Below are 26,552 nucleotides of genomic sequence, written 5' to 3'. Positions count from 1 at the left end.
TTGCTCTTTCTGCTTGAATTCTGCTCCTCTGTTGCCTTTTATAAAAAAAAATCAGGAGCAATAATTGATTAAACCTAAGTGGGGACATGCCTAATGTCACCGCAAGAGTGTCGTTTTGCAGTATTTTTCTTTTTTCGGTAGCAGATATTTGGTTGAGAATATAAGAAAAGGAAAATACTAAAGGTACTAAAAGACTGTAACACTCGTTGAATTTTGATAAAATAACATTTTCTACAAATTTTTCAATGAGGTATGTTTTCCGAATAAAAGAACAGGTCGAACTATAATCAAGATTTGGGGTCCAAACAATAGTATGGATTAGATATACGTAGAGCTCTAGTATATGCATACTTTAGTTTTGAACATGATATTTGCCCCAACTTTTCCAAAAAATTGATTGCATCTTGTCAATGAGAAAGAAACTTTACGCAAGTGATCTTATTCGCCATTGATTTAAAAATTACAGCTATCCACTTTTCTTGTCGATCTTATCAATCAATGTATGTGGTTGCTTGTGCAAACTTTTTCTTTTAACACTCATAATATATGTAATAATTACTCTTTTTTTTGTCCAATGTCCAAACTCAAAAATATGCCAAATGCGGAATAAATTGTGATAAAAATGGGGAAATTTGGAAATGGTACCAAACCACATAATTTCAAGCTTGAACGTAAATTAGATTAAGATTCACTCTTTAAAGGGAAATTGGACAAAATGAGCCTGTTTCCCGGAAGAACCTTATTGGGATTGTGAAGAGAATTACCATATAAGATAAAATAGCTTTAGGGTTAAAGGGATTTTCTCCCATGCTCCCCCATGTTGCACTTGTAAATTTCCCAATCCAAAAAATTGTAAAACCGCAAGAGAAATGGCATGATGGGACAAGTTTTAAAGAAGAAGAAGAACATATCCCCAAAAATAGGTCATCAATATTAAGAAAAAATTAGGGAAAATGACGATATAATGATGCCAATAATAGTAAGGATGCTTTCCTTTATTTTCTGCAATATCTTTGCATTTTCTCGACTTTTCCATTTCTTGGGCTCGTTGGGCCATTTGGTGGGCCCAATCTAGCCCGCACTGCACGGGCGGGGTGGCCCGCCTTTGCATTTCTTTGTAGCCAATATGCCTTGCATGCCAAAATAAAATATGGCGTAGAATTTTGGAGAGAGATTAGGAAAAATCGTCGGGGGTGTCATGTAATGGAGGGAATGATTGCCATCGAGGTGGGCTTTTAGTGCTGATCATGATTAGCACCACACGTGTGCCAACTCGCTTTCCGAAAAGATGTAATCAATTCCCCATTTTTCCCACCCTTTTTCCACTACTTTAAGATTTTATTTGGGACACTCTGGGGTATAATTATTGGAACCCCTTTTTCTCTTTTTGGTCATTGATTTTGCTTCTAATCATGACTGCATATGCATCTAGGAAAGTTCCATCTCGTATAATTTAGCATGATGTTTGGAAAATGAATGGTACTTAATTCTATGCATGGTTCACCAAGTGTTACTTCCTTTGCAATGCAAGTTTATTCAAGTTTGTGTTAAACCGAGAATTAGAAGAAATTTTTATACCCTTAAATATAGAATGAAGAACATCATCCCTCCACTTAAGGTAGCATCGTGGTTAGAGGTCAGATCAAGTTTCAATTGTGGTTGGCCAATTAAGGAAAAAAGTTTCAATTGTCGATTTTAAATGTCGAATAGTATGAAAGATTTATCACATTTAAGTATTCATTACATCTTCAAAATCGGTGTTTGCAAATCCTAATAGATTGGAAGTCCTAAATAAAAGCTTGTGTTACTTGATCTGAGGTCAAGTCATCATTTATTGGTGGCTTCGAATTGAGTAAAGGAAAGAATAAGAAATTCATTTTAGACAATCGAGTTTATGAACTCGTGATCTAAAATTTTGCAAAAAAGAAAAAGGAAGACATCACATCTTTTGTAAAATCTGTCAACATCATTCTATAGTTGAGAATAAAACTGCTATGATATTCTGAACATACATTCAACATTTTGCATGTGAAGCATATTTTAACTTACTTTTGTTTCCTAAAAAATTAATTTTATCAAAAAACACTCTGGAACAAACCTATTTTTAAGGAAAGTAATTTCTTACGTTTGGCTGCACTGCTCAAATAATCTAGAAGCCAGATTTCTGTTATATGTCATAAGAAAATTATGCAACACAAATTTGAGAAAAGATCTTGCGTATAACCCTACGTCCCAGGGCTCGACAACTTGGGTCTAGGGCTAATCTTGGGGCAACCATGCTCCAGGGTCTCAAGCATGGACACAACTGCTAATGACCCAGTCACGGGCTATGGAGAAGCAAGCATGAGTTTTTGGATCCGGTCGGAGAACCAAGCATGAGCTTTTGGATCCAGTCATATTCTTGAAAATGATTTTAGTCTTTTGAAAGAGAAAGTCATTTTGTGGAATTTAAGTATAGATTTCTCGTTTAATAGTTAAAAAAATTTAGATTGACTCATTTTTTTAAGCAGTTCAACTATTGAAAAATGAGAAAAATACTTTTTTGATGATAATTTTTTTGCGAAACAAACGAATCTCGACTATTGCTAGATAAATATAAATCCCTTCAAAATATGAATCTGCTATAAGTTTTTGAAATGGGCAAAGCATCTATCTTCCTTTTCAAGATTGACGCACCGGAAGAAAATGAGAGGTCGCTCGCAACATTTAGGTGAAGATTCGACAACTCATTGGCTAGTGGAAAAGTGTAAAAGAGATGGTCCCCCTTTTGTGATTTAGAAAGTCACACACATTTCAACTTATTCAGATTAAAAAAATATATTGATTTATTAAATAAATATCATTAATAAGCGAACTCCATCTTTGTATTTGCGTATTACTATATTTAGATATTAGATATCAAAAATCGAATATTTGAGTCATGTTCATATATAGAAAGATTGATATGACCCTACTCAATTTGTATGACTCTTGTTCAATTTATTAATAGAAACATCATATTTGGATCATATACATGGAAAAAAAAAACTAAAAGAATGTTCTCGATTGGTGATTTTAGCATTGATGACTATCCAATTACATTCAAATTAATAATATATTCAAGCTTATGGTGAATTATCCTTTTAAGAAAATTAGTATAAACTAAGTGAGATAATAAAGTTTCAATTGAAGAACATGAAGGGGTTATTCCTATTTAATGTATGGAGAAGTGGAGAAGGATGGAGTTTTGTGAAAATGTGGCTCAATCGCAAAGTTTCACCCTAACAAACTTTCTTAATGAGCCAAAAACGATAGATTGTCTAATTTGGAGAAAAAACAACATGAATAACATGACTTTCATATGGTACTTAATGAGTGTCAATTTTTTTTTTTTTTCAGTTATATAAGTGTCATAAGTTATTTGTAATGTTTATTTAAGTATCATAATTTTGTTTTCAATCACTTGAGTACTATATAACTTTTGATTTGATCACTTAAATGAAATAACTTTTTAAAAACATTTACCACAACTATTATGCCACATAGGACTTCTAGCATTTGGGTGAATACTACTTCTGAAAAGTTATGGCATTCAAGTAATAAATTGAAAATTATAATACTCAAGTGAATAATTTTTAAAAGTCATGACACTCAAGTAAATGATATACAAAAATGATGGCACTAATAATGTCATTTTCCCTGTAATTTGGTATTTGACAACTAGTCATTAAAGAATTTTTTACCTTATCAACAAATTTATCTCCTATCCTTAAAAAAAATTAGAGGGCAACATCTTCTCTTGGGTTTAAGGAAGTTAAATGGCAATAATGAGCATAGTTCATGTCAAAACATCGCAAATGATGGGTGAATGAGATGGTTACAATCATTCAAATAGACACGTCCCTATCTCCACCAGATAACTACGTGTTACCTCACCAAGTTGGTAGGTGACCCTCTCTCTCTCTCTCCCCATGAAAGATAGGTGCACAGGAACTACAGGCCAGTCCCTTTGCAATAGGGCAACCTCTTGGGGCAACCAAACGCCCCCTTGACTCGGCGTGCCCATGAAAAATTCCATGAAATCATGACTTCTAAGTCTTTACGTGATGATTGGATGATTAAAATAGCTTTGCTAGGGATGATTGAGAAGGAATGGATGATATAACTGAAGATGGAAAGCAAGTAGATGTGGAAATAGAGAAGTGGGTCTCATGTGGATAGGAAGTAGCCATAAGGGTCTAAGCAAAAAGTTGCCAATTGAGAAACACTCAACTTTTTATTCCCAAATCAATGATTTCGTTGGCTTGGTGAAAGCTTGTTATAAGGCCCATCTTACCATATTCACGGTGTCATGCCCCTCCATAAATGCTATCAAGTACCGCAAATTCATGATGAGGACCAGGCTCTTTTCACTCTCTTGGGACAGTTCAACGGAGAAACAGGGAGATGGTTGAAACAGCTTTGTCCCAAAAAGGATTTTGGGCGAGGAATACGCACGGATCGGGTGTGCAGGGCAAAAAGTTCGGCTTCGCAACCAATCTCATGTTTAGATCCCTCACCGATGTTTTCACTCGTGCCCAATATGACCAATGAATTTAGGAGAGTTTTTCGAGAGTTTGGGAGTACCTAAAGTTCGGCTTCTCGCATCATTTGGGTGCAATCAATCTCATGTTTGGAATATTCACCAGTACTTTCATTCATGCCCAACATGGTCAATGAATTTAGGAGAACTTTTTGAGAGTTTGGGAGTACCTGCTTAGACAACTTCCTGTCAAATAAGTGACTCCTTTAACTCATTTACAGCAATATAAATTTAATGACCCATCATATTCCCAAAACACATCCATACTTAATCTAGCTTATAAAACCTATATGCACCTATTTAGCCCACTTCAAACTTTTTCTATATATATGTTACTTGGATAAAAATTTCATATCAAATAAAAACAATATAAGTAAATAAAGTAAAAAAAAAACGTAAAAATTTAAATAAATTTGAATACTTATTAAGAACTAAAAAAGTGTGCATGTGTTGTGATGACAGATTCTGTGAGTGCATGCTCTTTCTATCCAAGTAAATTTCATCCTTATTTTTGTCGCCAAATCCAATTAATCACTGAAACGTATGATAAGTGAAAGATGCATAGCAACTTGTTGATTCAATACGTGAGAGAACACGACCTCGATTGTTCTAATTTTCCCCCAAATTGATTGGCTTATATTTAAATGCAATTTGGTACTCGTATCCGTTACTTTCATTATTTTTTACCTTGTCAGGATCATATAGATATGGTCTAATAAGACGAAGAGTTTCTTTACGTGAAAAATCGGGTTGAGTGAGGGAAACCGTCATTCTTGACGGAGCGAGAGAGGAGGCGCGTGGAGAGGAACGGGTAGAGGGGGGTGGGCCGGACTCGAAGAAGAGAGCGGAGGCCTAATCGGTGAGGAGAGAGGAGAGAGCAGGAGGGGCGGCGAGGGGGATTGTCCGAATCGAAGCGGGAGAGGAGAGACTAAAGATGAACGAACATGAGCTAAAACCTATTTTCTTCCAACTTCGATCTTTTGATTAGTAGACCCATTTATTTTGGAATTTTCTTTTCAGAACCTATATGACAAATTTGAGGACTCATTTATCACTCATTTTAATAAATATGGGTTGGGTACATGGGTTAGTAACCCGTTTTGATAGCCCTAGAAGAGAGTAGGATAGCCTAAGATGTACTTTTTACTGCGATTTTCTTTAAAGTCCACATTTGACTTGGAGTGAAGATAATCCTCTCTTTTTTTTGGTTCCTTCATGACCAGCTACACACCAATTCGATTTCATTCTTCCACTTAAATTAAGGATTGACGAATATAGTTGGAATAAAAAGAGCTTGCGACGACTTAAGAACAATGGACGGCGCCTTCAAAGCATACCGTCTTCGTAATTTTTATACCAAGCCTGGCAGACTTCATGGTTGGAAGTCATTCTACTTGGTAAATATGAATGTGGATAAATTTTCATGGACAAAACTGTAAGATGGATTGAAAAAGCAACGGCCTGAATTGAAAACAAACTAGAAGCTTCGCCTCTTTCAGCTAATCCGAGTTGCATTCTCACTGCAGAAACCATACATAATCAACCACTCGTGAACATCGTCGCTTCAGCGTTGCGAAATATATGTTGGAAGGAGAGGAGCAGCAAAAGCACATTCAATGTTGACAAATGCCATATTCAGCCGGTTCCGAATCAGCAGCAGAAGTGTCTCATTCATATACTCGATCAAAATAAGCGCTCGCCTTTCTTCCCAGCAGAAAAATTATCAGCTGCCCCCGGTGCATATAGGCTCCGGTCCATGCAATCGCGCATGCATCAGGCCTACTATGCTCCGGGTGCAGGCAATAATGTCTCTTTCCCAACAACTACAGAAGAATCGAAAGAAATCGTCGTTATTCAACACGACAAGGCTCGACGGGCTCCCGGCATCGACTATCACTGCCAGCAATAAGCAAGGGAGCGCTAGCAAATGACCTGCTTCAGCTGCCGTGGAGGCTCTTGAAGACTTCGTTAGAGAATGAGTATTGAAAAAATAAAAAAAAATCCGCCTAAATGGAAGAATTCTGCTCCTGAGTATCAGCCTAAGTAGCAGATTGTCCCTTGTGCCAACAAAAAAATATCATGCGCTTTTAATTTATCTAAGAGAAGGATATGACTTATACGTTAAATAATAAAAGACCTGTGTAGGTATTTTTCTACACTGAGAATCGATGTAGTAGTAACCCGGATTCTAATAAGATCTTTGGAATCCAAGAATAGATTGCGAAAGCCAAATGAAGAACGATTCTAAAGGAATCGCATGAAGAACGATTCTAAAGGAATCGCAATCTAAACAGCTTTTTCTTCTGTAATATCTAGAATAAAGTCGCGGATCTTCGAAAAGAAGCCCTCATTTATATCATGGAATGAAATACGGAGGACAAGAAGATGATGGATCACACCGACGAAGTCTCAATTCACGGGCTTCTGTCTGAAGGACGGTATTTTGGTCGCTGTCGACCTGTCAGAGGGCCAGAGCCAGCGGATCTGTTTTCCGGCGACCGCCGTCCTCTGTATTGGTCACCCGTCGCCCTGATTGTTACAGAGAACATGGCCCCAGATACCGCTTGAAAGTTGGCCTTGACCATCCTTGAGAACTCTAGCTTCCCGTTCTTCGTCATCGTCATCGTCATCACTATTCATCAATCAACAGAGATTAAATCACATCACGGATACCTCCTCCTGGCTGTATTGGCGACACAATAGCTTGGAGAATTTAGTGACAGACGGGCCATGTCGAGGGCTTTCAAGATTCAAGCAATGGATTCATGGACACCATAGAGTTCTTTCGATCCATCAACGTCGACATAGAGCAGAAGAAGAAAAGGAACTTCGTGACAGTGCGCTAACGAACAAGACAAGATGGATCGACGACGTACCAACCTTCCGACCTCACTCTCGAGAACCTGATAAAAGCGTTCCTCGATTGCCTCTGGAACGACATTTTCCATCGCCCGAGCAGCAGCAACAATGCCAACAACGCATCTTCTTCTTTTTCGACTCCGTGATTTTGATAGTCAATCACTGAGAAAATAGAGAGAACGCACCAGTTGAGATGAGACTGAGGATGGAGGATGATAAACCAGGATGTGATTCAGGATCTAGGGCTTCAAAAGGACCACACGTCAGTTTGTGCTTGTCTATTGATTTGTCTGATTTGATAGCAATATACTCGGACTTTTGTGTAAAAAATTTAGAGAAATGATAATGTGATAGTTTTAATTTAATATTAGAACAACAATCTCTTATGTAGCATAAAAAATCAATAACAAATAAATTTAAATTATTATGAGATCCATTCATTCAAAAATTTGTGACTCATAACGAACTATTATTCTTATAATAGCCCAAAGATTATTATGCTAATAAAGCCTTAAAATTTGCATGTGCATACCTGGTTTTCTAAAGAACATCCGTATTAATTGTTCCTTTAGAGAAAAGAGAAGTATACGTGCCATAAAATCCTTGTCGCACTATAAACAGGGAAAAGCACTTTGATCTTTAACTTATTTTATATCTTTGCGTTAGTCAATTAACGATATGACTTGCTAACTATCATTTATAGACTAAAACGCAACTGAACAACATCATATGCACACAAATAGATGAAATATTTATTCGATTTTCAAGCTCCGAGTCTTGGCTCCTCGCACGGGCTAGAGGCCGGAAGTTTAATCGCTTCAACAAGACTTGTGAGATGTTTTACAGTAATTGAATTTCTGCGCTCGTGCCCTAAACTATCGAAAAGAAAGAAAAAGGTCCATTTCCAAAAGAGAGAGAATAGAATGAACAAAAAGGAAGGTAAGAACCATGGAATAAACTCAGAGCGAGTGCATTAGGAAAAGAATCTCCCTAGTCTTTGCTCGAAAGCTTCAATTTCTCGTGCAAAAGAAAGAGCACTCGATCCTTTGTTTTGCTCTCCCTCCGCACGTATTCTTCGTCATCTCCCCCTCCTCTTTTCTCATAAATCTACTGATGCGATTCATTCGCATTACGTTCTACTCGTTCCCCATTTCTTAGCCCCACCCCACGAGCAAGTTCAAGAGATAGTGAGAGAGTGAAATGGCCTCGCCTCTCAATGTGATCTCGCCACTTCTTTTGATTCTAGCCATACTTTCAACAGGTAATGTATTGTATTCTCTCTGTATCATTGGATTTCAGGCATAATTTCCGATTTTTCAAAATGAATCCGTGGCATGATCTCAAATTGAATCGCGGGATGTGTAGATTTATTAAGCTTTCTTCCTGTAGCCAAAACGAAACTAGAGATAACTTTTCCAATTATCGGTATAATGGTATGAAAGAACATAATCCTTCTGTGTTTGGTTTTTGTATTTTACACGTTTATTTCCCATTCCATGCGCCTAAATTTTTCCTAGTCATTCTCTTCATGTGGTAATTAAATGGCAGGACCCGGGTTTTCGGACTCGGCGAGAATCTTCACCATTATCAACAAGTGCAAAGAGTCGGTATGGCCTGCAATCACCCCGGGTGAGAACTTTGGCGGCGGCGGGTTCATCCTGAAATCCGGCCAGTCCATCGTCTTCACGGCCCCCGTCGGGTGGTCCGGGCGGATATGGGGCAGGACGGGCTGCACATTCGACAAGAACGGCAACGGCACATGCCAGACCGGGTCCTGTGGCAGCGAACTCAAGTGCAAGGCTTCCGGGGATCCCCCGGCCACGCTGGCCGAGTTCACCCTCACAGCTACCGATTTCTATGACGTCAGCCTCGTCGACGGGTTCAACCTGCCCCTGGCCGTGACCCCGATCAACGGCCAAGGGAACTGCAGTGTCGCCGGGTGCGACCGGGACCTCCGGCCCACCTGCCCGTCAGAGCTGTCGGTCAAGGTGAAAGGCAAGACGGTCGGTTGCCGGAGCGCCTGCGACGTGTTCGACACGGACGAGTATTGCTGCAAAGGGGTGTACGGCAATCCCGTGATCTGCCAGCCTACATATTACTCCAAACTGTTCAAGCAAGCATGCCCGACCGCTTATAGCTACGCTTACGACGATCCCACGAGCATCTTCACCTGCGTGGGGACTGATTACGTGATCACCTTTTGCTCACCCAGGTTGGTCAGTTCAACCGAATCGTCTAACGGCTCGGCCTGAACCCGTTTCGTAACTTCAATTTGCTAGTAAATCGATGTTTAATTGTCTCGAGATTGGATCGATCAATTGACGGTTCCATCGATTAGCCCTAGGGAAATTGATATACTACGAATTACATGATTTAATTTCGTTTCTCGTCGTGTTTTCAGGAATCAAACGGTGTGCACATACCATAACAACAAGCTCGTGTGCAGCGGATCCAGCAACAACTTCAAATCACAGACCACAATATTGGGAATCCTGTTGCTCGTGTTGGCATCGCTACTTAGCTTGTTGAACATGTCTTAAATTTCACAAAAAAACAAAAAAGGAAAAGAAGAGAAATTCTTTTCTTTATAAATGGTATTCTTTTCTGATCCTTTTCTTCCTCGTATGGAGTTCGATGGTCGGTATCAAAAGGCGGTCAAATTTTTTCAACCAATATTGTATTTGCCGGATTTGTCTGTAAATATGAATTTGGTTTATGATTAAACATTTTTTCCTCGACCATTGAGTTATTTTTTACTTTTGATTTTATGCTGTAATTTAATTGCATTTTATACTAATGGTCGAAATGGGCCATAAGCTAGAAAGGGAATACTGGGCTTGGCCCAACTTCTCCGATATTATCTTGGATGGCCCAGCCCCTCTCCTACGGAAGAAAATGACATCGTCGTGTGAAGAATCTTTTAGTAAAGAATACATCCTTCCCGAAATACCCAAAAAAAAAAAAAAAAAAAAAACATCAACATGACATTTATTCTGTCTCATATGGAAAGAAAATTGGGAGAGAACAGAAGGACAGAAGAATTATAAGAAAATAACCATTAGTGTCTTCTTCTTTTTTAAATAATAATAGGCAACGAAATTAGGTGGGCAATATCCATCTTAAAAAATTACCAGTAAATTTTTTTAATTAAAAGTAGACGAATTCATTTCACTTCTTCCTTTTACATGTGAGTGAAGCAAGATATCTTATCATGCACGGCAACCGGGATTTCTTATCAATCATTTAGGTATTGTACGGACAAAATTTTAAAATTTCTAATGAACTCAATGATAAATAAAGAACATCATGCTAGTTTTTAGGTGTCTTTATACAAATGTTCCCCTCTGAGTAATTAAGAGTTAAATCAATACATGTTGTAATGTATAATTCATTCCTATGGCATATAATTCACACTAGCGTGAGAGTTCAAAAGCGGATGAGTAATTTTAGAGAGAGAAAAGGAGTCAATGTGGATAGCAGGGGAATGAATAGATATTGGACAAAAAAGAAAAGAAATGAAATGAAAGATACCGAGATGCAACATAATTCAGAAAATAAAAGGATTTTGGAAGTAATCTCTGACTGCATTAAATTTTCAAAGATTTCCCATAAATGTTCAGAAAATGCAATTTTACGGAAAGAACTCGAGAACAAAAGTAATTTACGCACGAAATTCCAAACAAAAGTCCTCATCAATTTTTATTTTTCGTCGCTTCTTTTGAATATCAATTTCTCTCCCTCGCAGGCTCGCACGATATAAAGCCAGAAAATAGGGGAAAAAGAAAACCAGCGAAAAGGAAACGCAAAGCAGACGCAGAGATGGCCGGTACTGCAGCCGCCGCCGGGGGTGGCGGAGGAGGGAAGGTCTCCTTCAAAGTCACTCTCACCTCCGATCCTAAGCTCCCCTTCAAAGTGTACCTTCTCCACCTCGATCTCTCCCTCCCTCTCTTTCGCGGCCTTTCAGTTGACGCGTTTTTTTTTTTTTTTTTTTAATCTCGATGTTCATCTCATTTTCGTTGGAACGTATGATGCGTGATCGATCAGGTTCAGCGTGCCGGAGGCAGCTCCGTTCACCGCTGTTCTGAAATTCGCCGCCGAGGAATTCAAAGTGCCGCCCCAGACCAGCGCCATCATCACCAACGGTACCTTTAATTTTTTGTCCGAAACGATCTCAATCTAGGGTTTCATTTTCCGTTTTTTAATTTTTTTTTTGGCATTTGGTATCGGTCGATGTTCGATTGTCAGTTTTCAAGTCGTATGTGTGGCTGATCGAGGGGATTGGAGGGTGGCCTCCGCTTGATTTTGAGAATTACGCTAGGCCTTTTCCATCGGAAATGGTGGTTTTTCTCTCTTTGAAGAAAGTCTTTAACTTGGCCCAGGACATTATTTTGGAGCTTCTCGGATTCGTCTTCCGGGGGACAATTGTCCAGACCACGCTCTTTTCGGCTAGTTAGGTTGAATAAGGAATGCATGCTGCAACAAGGATACCGCCTGATTGTTGTGTATTCTTAAGAAATTTATATATGCATATTTGCTGCTGCATGGAAGCTATGGGCTTGGTGTTTGAGCTCTCTTGATGGGGCTTTGCGCTATCAAGAGGGTTTTATTTAGCAGACTTTTTATTTTCGATACACTTTAAGCTTTGTAAAGTCTTTTCCATTAATTAGTGGAAATTTTCTGTTTCTTTGGTTCCTCCAGCGTCTTAAATGTCTTCATTATATTCTTGTGTTCATCATATCCAACCTTCTTCAGAAGAGGAGATTCATTTGGGTATGTATCGGAAGATCTATCAAGAACAATTGGAAGTTTAATACTCAACACAACCTTATGTTCTTTAGAAGTTGTAAGATAAGCATCTTAAGAAAGCTTTAAACAAGAGTACCTGAGATAAAAAGCCACAGCAGCGTAGGTTTCTTCTTTGAGGAACAAAGATAATATGGGTCATGGGTAGGATACTATGTGAATGTGGTGAAGCGGTGAAGCATCGAGTCTTGCAATTAGGACTAAGTAAGCTTAGGAGGTCCTAAAATGAACCCTAATTATGCACACAGAAAGACACTTTATTTCAAGATCTTAGTCCAAGGAAAATTAAAAGAACCAGAAAACAAAGAAAGAACTGCTCCCATGTTTGTCCTATAGCATTTTCTTAGTTTCTGTTTCGAATAATTTGTTATGTCAAAAGTTTATGTAATAAATACAACAATCAGGAACAAGAATAAAGACAACCCAGGAAAATGTGCTAATTGATGGATTTAAGGAGTAACTGTCTCCCCCTGGGATTCTAGACAGCTCGCTGCAGTCGAGACAGTAGTAGCTCATGTAACTTTTCCTTTCAGAAGAACCATTAACTCGCTGCCTGTGAGCAAATAGTTTATGAACCGCTATATGACATGTCTTTGATATGTATATTGACATTTTATTACATTTAGAAGAATAGATGAACTTTGAAGATTTAATGCGTGTCATAATTTCTTACTGAAAGTATAGAAATCCATAGGATGTATTGGTAGCCTGGTGAGCTATGAAATCCATTTTATGATAGTGATAATTGGAAAGAATGCTTTTCCCTTCTGGCTACTCCCACTTGGGATCTTTTGAGTTTTTCTTAGTTGTATCTAAATGTTAAATCTTTTTTGAACCAAATATCTAGTCTAGCCATATCTAAAAATAGATGTTCCACAATCAACGTATGCATTCTTTCTGCTCGTAGTCCTTTGAGCGCCTGGGTGGAATAAATGAGGAGTTTGTCCTGTTATACCTGTGAATATTGATGTATTTTCAACTAGCAGATTAGCGAATAGATTTCACATACTTGAATAAAGAGGAGCTGTTACTTTGGAGGTCAAGGTTATGATAGATGACAATGCAGGTATAGTAAGATGTCAGGAAGGGGCTTATTTCCTATTTGAAGGAAGAATTTGAATGTGATTTTAGAAGTTATTAGGTTGTAGAAGGTTAGCTTGGAGCTTGAGGAGCATCTCATGAGAAAAATAAAAGGCACAAGTGCATTAGTGTCTGACTAGAGTGGCAGAAGATGTGAAGGGTTACAAGAATCTACATTAGGTATGTTCATATGAAACAAGAGAAGATACAATGCCCAATAGAGTCAAATTCTTTAGTTAAGGGAGGAAAAGGTTGGAGATGAAGCTCTGGTTCCATTGGGGTAAGCTGATTCTTTTTTGAGTTACTGTCAAGTATATGAGGAGGGAGTTCTACAACTTCCAAAGTAGGTGTTGATTTCAATATGCTGGAGATCTGCATTTCTGATAGGTGCTTTCTATCTTAGTCTAAGTTAAATATGTCCGCAAGCAGGTTTAATTGATGCAGGGAAGCAAGTTTCTTGTGATTTTCCAACCTGTGTAACCGAATAAGTTAAAAATAAGGTAATATGTGATTGTGTTGTTGATCCTAATGTCAACAAAAGACGGAATATGATCTGTTGTTACTATTTTAAAAATCACGCTTTTCGTATTCATTATCACACAAGGTTATATATTCGTGCTTGTTTAAAGGTTAGTTTGAGAGGAAATAAACTTAACAGATGGGATTTAGCCTTGGGCTGAGATTTCATGCTAATGAGGCATGATGTTGCATATCTTTATTTAAAGATTTTGTGTTCATGTAAAAGGGTCAGGCTCTTTCTAGTTTGCTGCTTGTAGTTATGTGGTGCATTTGCATCTAGGGCATTGAACTTTTTACTGCTTGTTTGTGGGGGTGCATCTGGTTCTAGGAATTCAAGAGCAAAGGCCTTGGATGAGACGGTCCGATTTTTGCAATAAGAACCCTTTTGCTGGAGGACAATTTCCCAAAAAAATTGCTGATTGGATGTTTGTTGTCACTAGAAATTTTATTTTACTCGGAAGGTTTCTTTGTCCAATCATCTATATTCTGGCATTTATCTGGTATACTCAGCCATTAGCATATGCTCGATTTCTGCAGTTATATGCCCATAATATATGATCGGATACTATTTTCAGTTATAATCTAAAATGGTTGGGAGGGTTGAATTCTCGGGAGAAATCTCAAGGGAGTGATAGCATTCAGAAATGATGACTTAACTCTTAAATACCTTGACCTGGTCTCTACAATATTTTGCAAACTCTCACACTGGAAACCAGTAATCAGACAGAGTGCTGCCCACTGGAGGGCCTGGATCTGTAGGTTTTGTATTTGTGGGAAGTATTTGACTTAATATAGAGTCTCATTAGTGCTTTTCAAACTATTAGAAACACGTAGATGTGGGTGGCTTTAGTCTGACTGTTAGCCAGCTAGAGCCATAGATATTTTGAGCTTCCAATTATTATTTTGTACTCGATTGACTCTTCCTTACTCTTGCAGATGGGGTAGGCATTAATCCTCAGCAAAGTGCTGGTATGTCATGGCCTTTTCCATCTTCTTCTGTTTTTCTTTTTCAGTTTCCACAATTGATTATTTAAAAAAAAAAAAAAAAAAAGGTCTGTATGACGTCCATCCTGCTTCTTATTGACTTATACAAGTGATTTCCTTTCCAGTCTCCGTGAATCTTTTACTAATTTTCAAAGCAGTTATATTAACTAGTCTTGTTTACTTATAAAAACAACTTATAAAAACTGCAGGTAATGTCTTCCTGAAACATGGTTCAGAGCTGCGTCTGATCCCTCGCGATAGGGTTGGAGCATGCCAATCGCCATCAGTGTGAACTTGTTTCTAGTTAATTTTACCTGTAACTTGACATGCTATTGTCCTTGGATATTTCTTCTTGCTAAAACTCCATGATCGAGCTACTGCTATTGGCATCAAACAAGTGAAAATCGTTATGTGAATCACGGATGAGAAACAATAAAGATGGAAGGGTGGGGAGAAACGGGTTGTTGCCCTTTTTTTCGTTGACAGAATTAATTATATAGCCGTTGGTACCGACGTTTTAATGTTGCTGGGAGAGGTGACCCCAATGTGCATTTGTTGTTTTGCTAGTGATTATGTGAGGTTGGTGGGGTTGGATATGATATTATGAGAGGTGGAGGTCCACAGTTCTGCTCACCATATCTATCGTCGGTTCATTAAAAGTTGTTCAAAGGGGTAAAGAGTGGACGAGCATGGAGCAGAATGTGAATCTGATTATGCACGATTGATGGTGGGTTTCTGAAACCGACCCGTGAGTTAATTTATGTGTCGGCCCACGGCATTAACTTCATTGTCCCCTGAACGGCCTTTTCTTCGCATGTTGGCTCGCTGAAGAAGAGGCAGCTCACTCAAAACGTCTTTAAGCTTTCTAATGTTGGGACTGGGTGCGGTGGAAAGCAATTTGTAAACTGAGAAGAGAGAGCCCGTCACTGCTGTGTAGAAGCGGACCAGAAAACGAAATCGTGGAAAGAGACGCGATTTTAACCGAGGAAGTACAATACATATTGAATGGTGAATGTCGGATGAGGAAGTATGCGATTTTATGTTTATGCCGCGCAATGTTCGAATCTCGGCAAGTTTAACCAGGTGACCTTGTTTCCAGTAGTTAAAAACTATGACAAACATGGCTATGTAACTGTGCGGTTGGGACATGCCTCTGAGCGATGATGACATAGGAGGTAGACTTTCTCGTGTTATGTCACCCAATCCTTCCAGAACGACGGGGGGGAGAGGAGAGAGAGAGAGAGAATCAGAAAAAGACTATCCTGTCCCAGCTCTCGTGGCAAAGTAATAGGAATCAGAAAAAGACTATCCTGTCCCAGCTCTCGTGGCAAAGTAATAGGAATCAGAAAAAGACTATCCTGTCTCAGCTCTAGTGGCAAAGTAATAGGAATCAGAAAAAGACTACTGTCCTAGCTCTCGTGGCAAAGTAATAGGAATCAGGTGCACTGTGGGTCGATGGGCACAAGGTTCTCCGGCATCGGTGTCTGTTGCCTAGTGTAGCCGATGTTGCGCTTGTAACTTCTCTTTGTAGCCAGTATTTTTAACTAATTAAATGAGTATGAACGATCCGTTGTTTTCCGAGAGAAGACTGGACATGGGCTATTTCTCATATAGCAGGCGCGCTTTCATTGTGCCATTGATGAGGAATGGGAAGTGGCAGATCCATGAGGCATCGTGGCTCGATGCGGTCTCCCTCGGCTTATAAGTAAGAGGCTTACGAGTGATTCAAGCATCGGAGATGGCTGAAATTACCAGGGAATTTTTAGTCAATGCCCTTTAAGATCAAGGGAAGTCAGAATTTGCCTATCTCAAAAAGCTCAACTCCATCACATGGATCTTGACAGTTTCTCAAGAGTTAGCTGGCAGGAAGACAGGACATTCTGATCCATTAAAGAGAGAGAGAGAGTGAGTGAAGCCAACCGTTATCCAAGCTTTTTCTTTATTGATTTTGACAGCCAAATGTTTTGGCCTAGCCGAAGGCTACTCAGCACACCAAAAATTCCACTCAAAAGAAGTCACCTTAGAAAAGAGAGTAGGACGCACGTTTTAGGGATTGGAACTACCCAAAATTGACGGGGAGAAAGGGGTGGCGGATTCATGTAAATTCACAATGATGCGACTCCCCATTAAAAAAGAAGTCGCGGAACATTCCATGGAGGCGTTAATTAGTATACAAAGAGGAGGGTTATAGTCAAACTAGAGAATGAGATCCAGCTGGTCATCGTAGAAGATCCAACGAAAGATTGGAAGGAGAAAAAGCGCACGTCCCGGCAAACTCATCGGCTTTCCCGTGAAATCCGCTGCTCCCTCGTTCTTGCCCAACCGAAAAGGCAAAAACCCTTTTTTCTAGCTCTCCAATATTCCATTCCATCTTCGCGAGCACCCGTCGCATTTCCATCTTTACCCAGTCGTTGCTTCCTTTGCGCATGCTCGCCATCTCTTTTGGTCAATAATGATCTTTTGATCACTCGAATCGGCTTTCATGAAACCGGTCGAAGGTCTTGACACCCTTAATTTTGTCAGAGGCGATGCCGGGAGGCTGCGGAGGCTGAGGAATTACACCCCCTTTTGAGAGAACCACGAAAAGTCGTGTCCCGTAGGAATTCAACTCGAGATTTCATTCCTTATTTTAAGGGCAGAATTCGATATGCAATCGATTTAGATTAAATAGACGAGTTATTTTGAAATTCACATATGAAATTTCTCTTTTTTGTCTCTCCAATCCGACCTAAAATTAAGTGTTATCTCTAAAAAGATGTCCATATTCATCCTACTCGACTTAAAGGACAAAATTCGGGAAACATCTTTGATGTGATTACAGAATCACAATATTAATTTGGCAAATATGTTTAGTGGGGTAGAGGTCACATCTATGTTGATCTCCTATCAACCTAATAGAGATCTCTTGTTGTGTACAAGAGTCACGACAAAACTCATGAGTTATTCACATTAACTGCATAATGCCGACATGTCAAAACAACCATAGTTAAGTTCGAACAAAACAAATTGACATTTTTTTAGGTAGAAAGATGACCCAACATTTAAAAAATTAAGGTATTCGATCAGCTTAAAGGATCATGACCCCTAATTCTTTTCAAAAGGCGTTGCAAGCTCGATTTCGACATGTATTCGAGTCACTCTAATGACCTCGATATTTCATAATGTTGTTAATAAATAGAACCTTCGCCCATTAAAATAATATAAAAGAGTGATAATTAGCTTGTCATTTGACTTCTTCGTGCAATGTTTTTCTATAGCCCAAATTTACTTTTTTTAATCTTTTAAATCTACCTATTAAAATGAAATTTTTGACTTCATTAAAAAAATTATCTGACTTTTCCGAGACGTACCAATAATTACAAAAAAAAAAAAAAAAGTTCGATAATCCTATCAAAGTGATTTAATTAAATGGGTAAGTGAGAGTCATTCTTCGAGTGGTCCCCACCATCTTAATCAAAAGACAAGGGAGGGTCCGGTGTCTTTGGGGTTTATTGGGTACATTCAGATGTGTGGATACCATACAACGTTGTCGTCAAGCTTTCGTAGTCGTTTTCAAATGGTATTTTTCCTTCTCTTTTCCCTGACGTCGGGAAACCATTTCGGGATCTGTCCATTTCGATAATTACCAATTCCCCCTCTTTTTTTCCTCTATCATTTCATTCAGCTTTTCATCTGCTCCCACTAAAACGGGACCTGTACCTACTATTATATGACCACCTATCTCTAGTTTTGATTAAAAAAGATTCATGAAATTGATATAAAGGATGTGATGATTCATCTATACGCTCGAGATATTATGTTATATTTCTTGTCGGCATAAATTAAAACTAAGATTAGCGCACGGTATATTCAAAGTAACATGATAAGTTAAAATAGAGTAAACGAACAAGCGAGTCATATAAGATACCTAATTAGAGTCTTATCACATCATAAAGTATAGTGATTTTACAAACGAGCCTTTCTTTTCTCTCTTTCTAAATCGAGAATTATTGTCCTTGTATGGATAAGCACAAATTCCATTGCTCTTTTTTTTTTTTTTTTTTTTTTTTACCGGGGGCCTTTCCGCTTTGCTTTGGAATAAAAAAAAAAAAGGAATTGTCGAAGCCACTCCAAGCAGAAACACCAATTATATCGTTGCCTCGAAAAGGAAAGGTTCGAGCATAACTAATATGATGAAAAAGTTGGTCAATGGGAAGAATAGAGGGGCAAAAGCGTTGCCATAAAGCTCAAGGAAAATGCAAAAGAGGAGATATATAGAGTTGAGGTGTGGGGGAGACTCACTTCGCTTCTTATTCCAACGACCATCTCCGACTCATCTTGGGGCCCTGGTAGTTTCATCATCTTCACAGCACGGAAAGAGTGGGGGTGACATAGAATAATCTTTGATGACTAAAGTTCACTTTATCATTTATTCGGTGACCCCTTTTCCATGCTTTATCAAGATGATGCCCAGAAAAGAAGCATAGACACTGATTTTCTGAATGTTGCCTCCAATTCAAAGGGGAAAATTATATAATCAATCTTAAATGTATTGTTATCATTTCATTCTTGAATTTGTCAATTTTACCAATTTAATCCTAAATTTTTACGCAAAATTCCGATGTAATTTTCACAATCAATATTCGCTGGAAATCGTTGATGCATTTATTGCCAATTATCTTACATAGCACGAGATCGTGTCTAGAAATTTTTCAGCAAAGATTAATTGGAAAGTCTATATTGGAATTTTGCACAAAACTTTAAGATTAAATTGGCAAGTTCGTGATTGGAATTAGGGGTAAGCACACTGGACCGTTCAAACTAGGTACTGGCCGGTTAGGTCTAGTTCTTAGAGGGATCGATCCAGTTCCTGATTTCATAAAAATTGAAGTGGTGATTGGCGGTCTGGTTTCCAATTCTGAGAGGGAACCGAATGAAACTAGATTCGAAATGGAATCGGACCAGACAGACCAATCCCTTTTTTTTTTTTTAAATATATATTTTTTAATTTCTTAAAAATAGTAATAAAACTTAAAAATAGTAACAACTCTTGTATTTTTTTTTTTTTTTTTCTTAAATTTTAGACTAGACAGGATTGGATCAGTCCAGGTCTAGTTCTCAATTCCTAGGTAGAATCGGATCGGACCGGGAATTGATCACCCCTAGCTAAAATGGTATTCGTACAATAAGGTTGAGATTGATTGGACAATGCCCCAAATTTAAGTATATTTGCGTGCTTTAATGGCGCACTATACATTGAGCAAATCAATGCTAATTAGCAAGGACCACAAGAGCCCGCCCTCCACAGTTTAAAGCTCGTACTCATAATTAAAGTGGAAAGGAGGTACTGTACCTAGATAGAGAAAAAGAAGAAAGATCTTCATTATTCTTGGAGAGTCACTGCTTAATTACCGTCAGTTTCTTGTTCCTATGAATTACGCATGATCCAAGGAGGAGTCACCCATGTTCGATTATCAGGCGACATTTCTAGGATTGGAGTATCGATTCGAGCCCCATTTTGTCGCCTCTTATCCGCTGAATCGCACACGCGATTGTTTATATCAGATAATCATGGTCAAAGAGACCATCACGAGACACGATACGAGCTGGCCTTTGCATTAATCAAATGCAGGGAAAGGGCTCGTGGGCATTATTTAAATGCTGCATCCAGCCAAATCCCTTGTAAACTACATCACTTCTTCCACCAAATCAGAGGCTGAAGATCAGATTTAAACGCTCCAAGCGCGGGCATCAAAGCACAGAAATCGGCAGCCACTTCAACCCGCGCAAAGAGGAAAAATGCGTACCTTCCCTGTACAGCAAGAAAAACACTTGCTTCTCCGAAAAGCAACGGCCGCCCCCACCTTTTTTCGTCTCAACCTTTCTCGCCAAAGGTGATAGGCAGGATTAGCAGTGATACGGGCATGGCGATGAGGTTACATCGAGGGTTTGTTCCTTCTCGGGAAGTACGATAAGAGTTCTTGCGGCGCGGGATTAAATGGTAATGGTACATATACAAAAGTTGGGTGTAGTAAATTGTTCATTGCCCCGAAGTTCTCACGTTGGTTTCCCGACATTTCATGAGGTTCTTGTTCCTTCCGCAACAAACCGAACCGTTTCTTGCAAAGATATTTAGTAAGAAAGCCACTTCCTGGTAGGAATGCAAACAGGACAAGGGAGGGACTGTTCATTGTCCCCCCACCACGACAAAAAGTTCCAAACTGAAGCAACGACGAAAGAAAAAGAGAGTGGCTGGAAATAGGGAGGATCTCAGTCTAAAGACTTCACCTTCTCTCTCTCTCTCTCTCTTTCTCTGTCTCTGTCTCTGGGTTGTGTGTGTTTTGCTTGCATGGCCATTGGGAAGGCGAGTGCAAAGGCCATGAAGAGCAAGAACAGCTGCTGCATTCTCGGCTACAGCAGCAGCTCCCCGAGCCCACCGCCGTCCCCGCCCCGCGCCTCCGCCTCCGCCGTCGGGCCCTGCCGGAGGAGGCTCCGGAGCAGGCCCAGCTTCGCCGCCGGCGTGATCCGGCGGAACGCCAGGTGCCTGGCGGCCCTGGCCCTGCTCTACCTGGGCGGGATGGTCATGTGCGTGGGCCCCTTCTCTTCCCTGGTGGGCCTCCTCCTTCCGCCCCCTGGCTCTGTCTATCGTAGCCATGAGATCTTCCACAAGCTCTGGCCTGATATACACGCTGATAATTCTTCTGCAATTGAGGTCTCTCTCTCTCTCTGTAACTTTGTTTGAGTTCTTGTTAGTTTGCTTTTGTTCTTTTTATGCTCTTGTTTGTGTTTTCTTTTCTGAAATGTTCTGTAATTTTGTTGTTTGTCTCATTGGCCAAAATGCTGGTGCTGAACCCCGTTTTTGTGGCTCTGTGGGAATCAAATCAGCTTGAAACTTCTAGATTGGGAAAGGGAATTTGAAAAGTATATTTTTTATTTATTTTTCTTTTTTGGTAATAGCTTGCTGTTTGCTGTACATATCAATATCGCTAATGTAGTATTGTTTTAATTATTGTTTTGTGCTGGATTTCATGTTCTGGAAAGATAGGAACTTGTTCGGTCCATTTACCAGTATCACTTCTGGGTTGTTTTACTTAGCACAGTGAGAACTTGCAGATCACAGAGTATGACCATAACTTTGCTACTTGCAAATGTTTGAGTCAGTCTGTTCAAATCAAATCGTTGTTCATTGGACAAATTGTGACCTTCGTTTACTTTCAACTGCAACTGCTCTCTCTCTCTCTCTCTCTCTCTCTCTCTCTCTCTGTGAAAGATAACCTTATAATCCATTTGTATTGGTAATTGAATTCTCTGTGTTTTATGGAACTTGTTGCAGTTGGAAACTCTTTGGACATATAAAAGGAGGCTCAAAGAGCAAAGGCCTTGTTTAAGTACAATTGTTGGACAGCATTTTGGTCTCGCCACTGGCACAGGTGAAGCTCCAATATTTCTAGATGGACTTTGATGCTTTTCTTCTACAGATATTCCCTCGTTATTGGGGAATGAAGTGGCAAAATATGCGTGCTAATCATGTCCGTCAAAAATGCTCAGAAACCAAACAGATCACCTAGCCTGCATATTATTACTTCTAAATGCGCTTCAGTCCATATGAGAAATGATTACCCTTTTTTAATGCATTTTTAATGAAAGAAACTGGTTTTGTACGGTGTTATTTCAGAAGCAAATGAAACGAGTGGATACTTGATTGTTGAAGCCAATGGCGGTCTTAATCAACAGCGCTCCGCGGTAAGCAACTTCTTATGTATGATAAAAGTATGACTGTTTGTTTATTGTTACAGTAATTGTAGGATTTCTATCCATTTTGTCTATGTAAGAGGGGAAGAGAGAGGATTTCCAAGCTTTAGATTGAAATGTTTTTGGTGTGAAGCATTGACATGTTCCCTCTAATATATTCCTAATGCCTCTCATTGTTTGATCAGATCTGCAATGCAGTGGCTGTCGCTGGGATTTTGAATGCAATACTAGTCATACCTCGCTTCGAATTCAATGGTGTTTGGAGGGATCCCAGGTGATTAGCTAACTCACTTTGCTTCTCATCAGAAGGAATATCAATAAGCATTAGTTCCTGTATACATCATGCTAGTGTCTTATGTGTTATTGTGCCTGAAAACATAGATTGCATTGCACTTCTTCCACCCACTCCAGTACACTCATGCTCATGCATGTGTGACTTGATACAACCGGCCATAATTACGTGGATTTACCAATCAGATAACCAGAAATTTGTCCACAACTCTTATTGCGTGTTGAAATCCTAAAGAGAGGGGAAGTTGAAGTCATGCTCGTGCTCATGCATGTTCTCATGCTTAACCTTTCCAGCTATGTTAGGGCAGTTCTCAAACGAAATTCTGTTGTATTTTTTGACATGCTTGTAATTAAATGAAATTATTTGACAGTGAGTTTGGAGATATATATGATGAGGATCATTTCATTGCCACACTCAATGGCTATGTGAAAGTGATTCGTCGATTGCCGGAGGAAGTGATGGAAAGATACGGTCACAACATCACAAATATGCCAAACATCCGTGTCCCGGCTTGGGCGACTGCAAAATACTATAGGAGAGAAGTCTTTCCTGTCATGAAGGAACAAGGGTAAGCATGAACGGCCATATCTTTATTTCTACTTATAAGCGATATGTCCATATAAGAAGGATCTGCCTATAGTCATCTCAAAGATTATTAGCATGCCTAAGAAGGTGAGCATGGAATAAGATCATTTCATCCTGCGTGTAGCTTTATTTCAATCATCTTCCTTACAAAGGTTAAGGAGATCATTAGATCTCACTGCTAATACAGTTGAACAACAATGCAGGGTAATCCGACTTGCCCCTTTTGCCAACAGATTGTCAATGAATGTGCCGCCTCATATTCAATTACTAAGATGCCTAGCAAATTTTAGGGCATTGCGATTTTCTTCTACAATAGCAGTACTCGCGGATAAAATAGTTGGTAGAATGAAAGAGAAGAGCTCAAGGACTGGTGGAAAGTACGTTTCGATCCACCTTCGCTTTGAGGAGGTACCATTGCCTATTACTGACAACCTTCTGGGTCTCTACAAATTGTCCACCCCATGAGAAGGTTGTTTGTTTCCCATTTATAATGATGGGGGTCTCCCCCTTAACTGTAGGATATGGTGGCCTTCTCGTGCTGTGTTTATGATGGAGGCAAGACTGAAAAGGTTGAACTTGACATGATTCGAGAAAGAGGTTGGAAAGGGAAGTTCAAAAGGAAAGACCGCACTATCCTACCTGGCCTTAATCGGCTGGAGGGAAAATGCCCTCTAACGCCTTTGGAGGTGCTCTTGCTTGAACTATCTGGTCATTTTGTACTGACATATGATTGCTTCCCGTAAAATATTTTCAATTTGGATAAATAGGAAGTTCTTGCATGATGTTTTTCTGTCTGCATAGGTCGGGATGATGCTACGTGGCATGGGATTTGATAATACCACCTCTATATACTTAGCCTCAGGACAAATTTACCATGCAGAAAGGTACTTAACTCCGCTGCTGAAGATGTTTCCCCTTATTTATACAAAGGAGTCTCTTGCAACCCCTGAAGAACTTGCTCCATTTGCGGTAAATGTTCTTACTCACACTTCCAATAGGGTCAATTTGAGGACTCTGGGATTGATAGGTAACACGGACATTCTAGTTTTGCACATTGTTAAATCTCTAGGTAATGCAGACATGCTAGTTTTGCACATTGTTAAAGTTCATGCCATACCTTACATCCTCGCATTCCATGGACTCTATCTCATTCACTGGATATATCTGCATCCTGCACAATTTTGTCCAGTCAGAACATAATGTGCACTTTATAGCAAAATTTGGTTATAACTAACTTGAGCCTTGATTGGAGCACCTTCGTAGCATTCACCTCTGAGAGGTTTTAACCCCTTATTTTTAAGAACTGCGTCTTGGATCTCATGAATATTGCTTAGGTTCACAACTTCTTCCCCAACTTGACCCTGGAGACAACAGAAATTTGCAAAACAAACTAGTGCTGACTAAATTGGACAAAGGTCTAATCATGTGATGCTCTCTGAAGCTGCAAGTTACTATGTTTAAGTAGCCTCTTTCTCTTCTGTAGGGTTACTCTTCAAGGTTGGCAGCTGTAGATTACACGGTATGCTTGTTCAGCGAGGTTTTTGTGACAACTCAAGGCGGGAATTTCCCGCATTTCCTCATGGGCCACCGAAGATTCCTATATGGTGGACATTCGAAAACCCTTAAGCCTGATAAAAATAAGCTGGTTCTTTTGCTGCAAGATGCAAGTATAAGGTAATTTCCGTCAGTCTCTTTTGCCACAGCTCTCTGGCTCTCTTTCCCACTCTCCTACTCCCTTTAGAGTAATTCAGAGTTGCCAAACTAACTATTTCTGTTCCGTGAGAATGCATATTTTGCATTGTGTAACTTCATACATGATACATCCATATATAGTTGCAAGTACAAAAGAAAGTACAGTAAAAGGCATCTTCCACTGAATGGGTACTTTACTAGATCTAAGTTGCATATAAAACGTGATGAAAATTGTTTGAGTTCAGAAGTGGCCTTGGCTTACAAATTCAAGAGCAACCCATTTTTTTGCGGTAAGAAGGCTCACATTTTGTTAGGTGTCTCACATCAATTACCATTGTGATTTGTACAGAATGCATGTAATGTTACTTCCTCGAAGTCTAAGCTCGGGTTAAATTTTTTTAACGCGATGTTAAAGCCATGTTTTTATTGCCCATGATTTCGTCCATGCATCCATCCTGCTAATGAATTTCTTATTTTTGTTTATCCCCTGATCAATGTTATTTTCATTCTCAATCTATCCATCTGCCCATCCTTCAGTACGTGAATCGGGCTGACATTGATTTTGAATGTAATATGCACAAGATTCTTCACATATTGCTTCCTCCACCTGATAATTAAGAATTTTTAATGATATAAGAAATGGATGGGATGTTTTCTAACAATGCTATATCCAAGTCAAAGGAACATGCAGTTGGATAAGTTCTCACTATATGTTCACTCTGGTGGATGTTGTCTATGGATGCAATCATCGTGGCCACATACCTGGACAAATATTCTTATTATAGATGAAATAAAGAGAAGTGGCTGTAGTTATCTGTACTTCTCACAGCTGTCTGTTTCTGTGTAATTGCAGTTGGACATCCTTTAAGCTTCGTATGGAGGCTATGCTAAAGGAGAACGATCGCAAAGGCATGATCGTACCTAGAGTCAAAAAGTTCAACAGAAAGACTTCCATTTATACCTATCCTTTACCGGAGTGTGGATGTCTCCAGCAACAGAATGACTCAACACACAGGCTTATGCACACGTGGAACGTCGAATCCGGTACTGGTAGATAGCACAGCCAATTCATAGTTATCTCAAACTTCCGCTCAATTGTGCAGTTACCCAGATTTGATTTCTCCTTTTCTCCTTGCTCAATTTGGATCTGTGAGGTGCCAAGATCCAGTTTTGATGACTCGATGTTCTTTCGTTTCATTCGACCATAGCCTTTGTTTGTCCTAAAGAAAATCGTACCAGGATTTAGTGAAGCTTCTCTCTCTGTATGGACCAAGTGTAGATATGCGGCGTGGTAATTGTATGTGTTTTTACATTTGACATTAACTTGGCAATCCTTTGGTAAGGGAAGGAGGGCTGTCGTTTGTCACATTTTCCTCTTCCCCTCTGTAACTTATCCTGTAACTTAGCAAGCAGGCAAGAAAAAAAAGAATTTTTTCAGTTCTTCCA

At 39.3% G+C, this 26,552-nt stretch overlaps 3 protein-coding genes across 3 annotated transcripts; all 3 read left to right on the top strand.

Moving 5' to 3' along the window:
* The first annotated feature begins 8,510 nt into the window (after window positions 1-8,510).
* Window positions 8,511-10,156, top strand: LOC104450479 (pathogenesis-related thaumatin-like protein 3.5). The gene is made up of 3 exons (XM_010065053.3): window positions 8,511-8,681; window positions 8,969-9,632; window positions 9,822-10,156. Exons 1-3 carry the CDS (start codon window positions 8,621-8,623, stop codon window positions 9,958-9,960), a joined length of 864 nt encoding a protein of 287 aa, XP_010063355.2. The 5' UTR covers window positions 8,511-8,620; the 3' UTR covers window positions 9,961-10,156.
* A 1,016-nt stretch (window positions 10,157-11,172) lies between these two features.
* Window positions 11,173-15,327, top strand: LOC104450478 (ubiquitin-fold modifier 1). The gene is made up of 4 exons (XM_010065051.3): window positions 11,173-11,334; window positions 11,465-11,562; window positions 14,759-14,791; window positions 15,016-15,327. The coding sequence occupies exons 1-4, from the start codon at window positions 11,240-11,242 to the stop codon at window positions 15,096-15,098; spliced, it is 309 nt and encodes a 102-aa protein (XP_010063353.1). The 5' UTR covers window positions 11,173-11,239; the 3' UTR covers window positions 15,099-15,327.
* Window positions 15,328-20,432: 5,105 nt separating this feature from the next.
* Window positions 20,433-26,552, top strand: LOC104450477 (O-fucosyltransferase 10). Its single transcript, XM_010065050.3, has 10 exons — window positions 20,433-21,497; window positions 22,119-22,215; window positions 22,461-22,528; window positions 22,723-22,811; window positions 23,200-23,397; window positions 23,618-23,822; window positions 23,933-24,100; window positions 24,216-24,383; window positions 24,898-25,088; window positions 25,960-26,552. The coding sequence occupies exons 1-10, from the start codon at window positions 21,135-21,137 to the stop codon at window positions 26,162-26,164; spliced, it is 1,752 nt and encodes a 583-aa protein (XP_010063352.2). The 5' UTR covers window positions 20,433-21,134; the 3' UTR covers window positions 26,165-26,552.

The sequence above is a fragment of the Eucalyptus grandis genome, chromosome 6, assembly GCF_016545825.1.
Source record: "Eucalyptus grandis isolate ANBG69807.140 chromosome 6, ASM1654582v1, whole genome shotgun sequence".
Taxonomy (NCBI): domain Eukaryota; kingdom Viridiplantae; phylum Streptophyta; class Magnoliopsida; order Myrtales; family Myrtaceae; genus Eucalyptus; species Eucalyptus grandis.
This window is presented reverse-complemented; position numbering and strand designations above follow the sequence as displayed.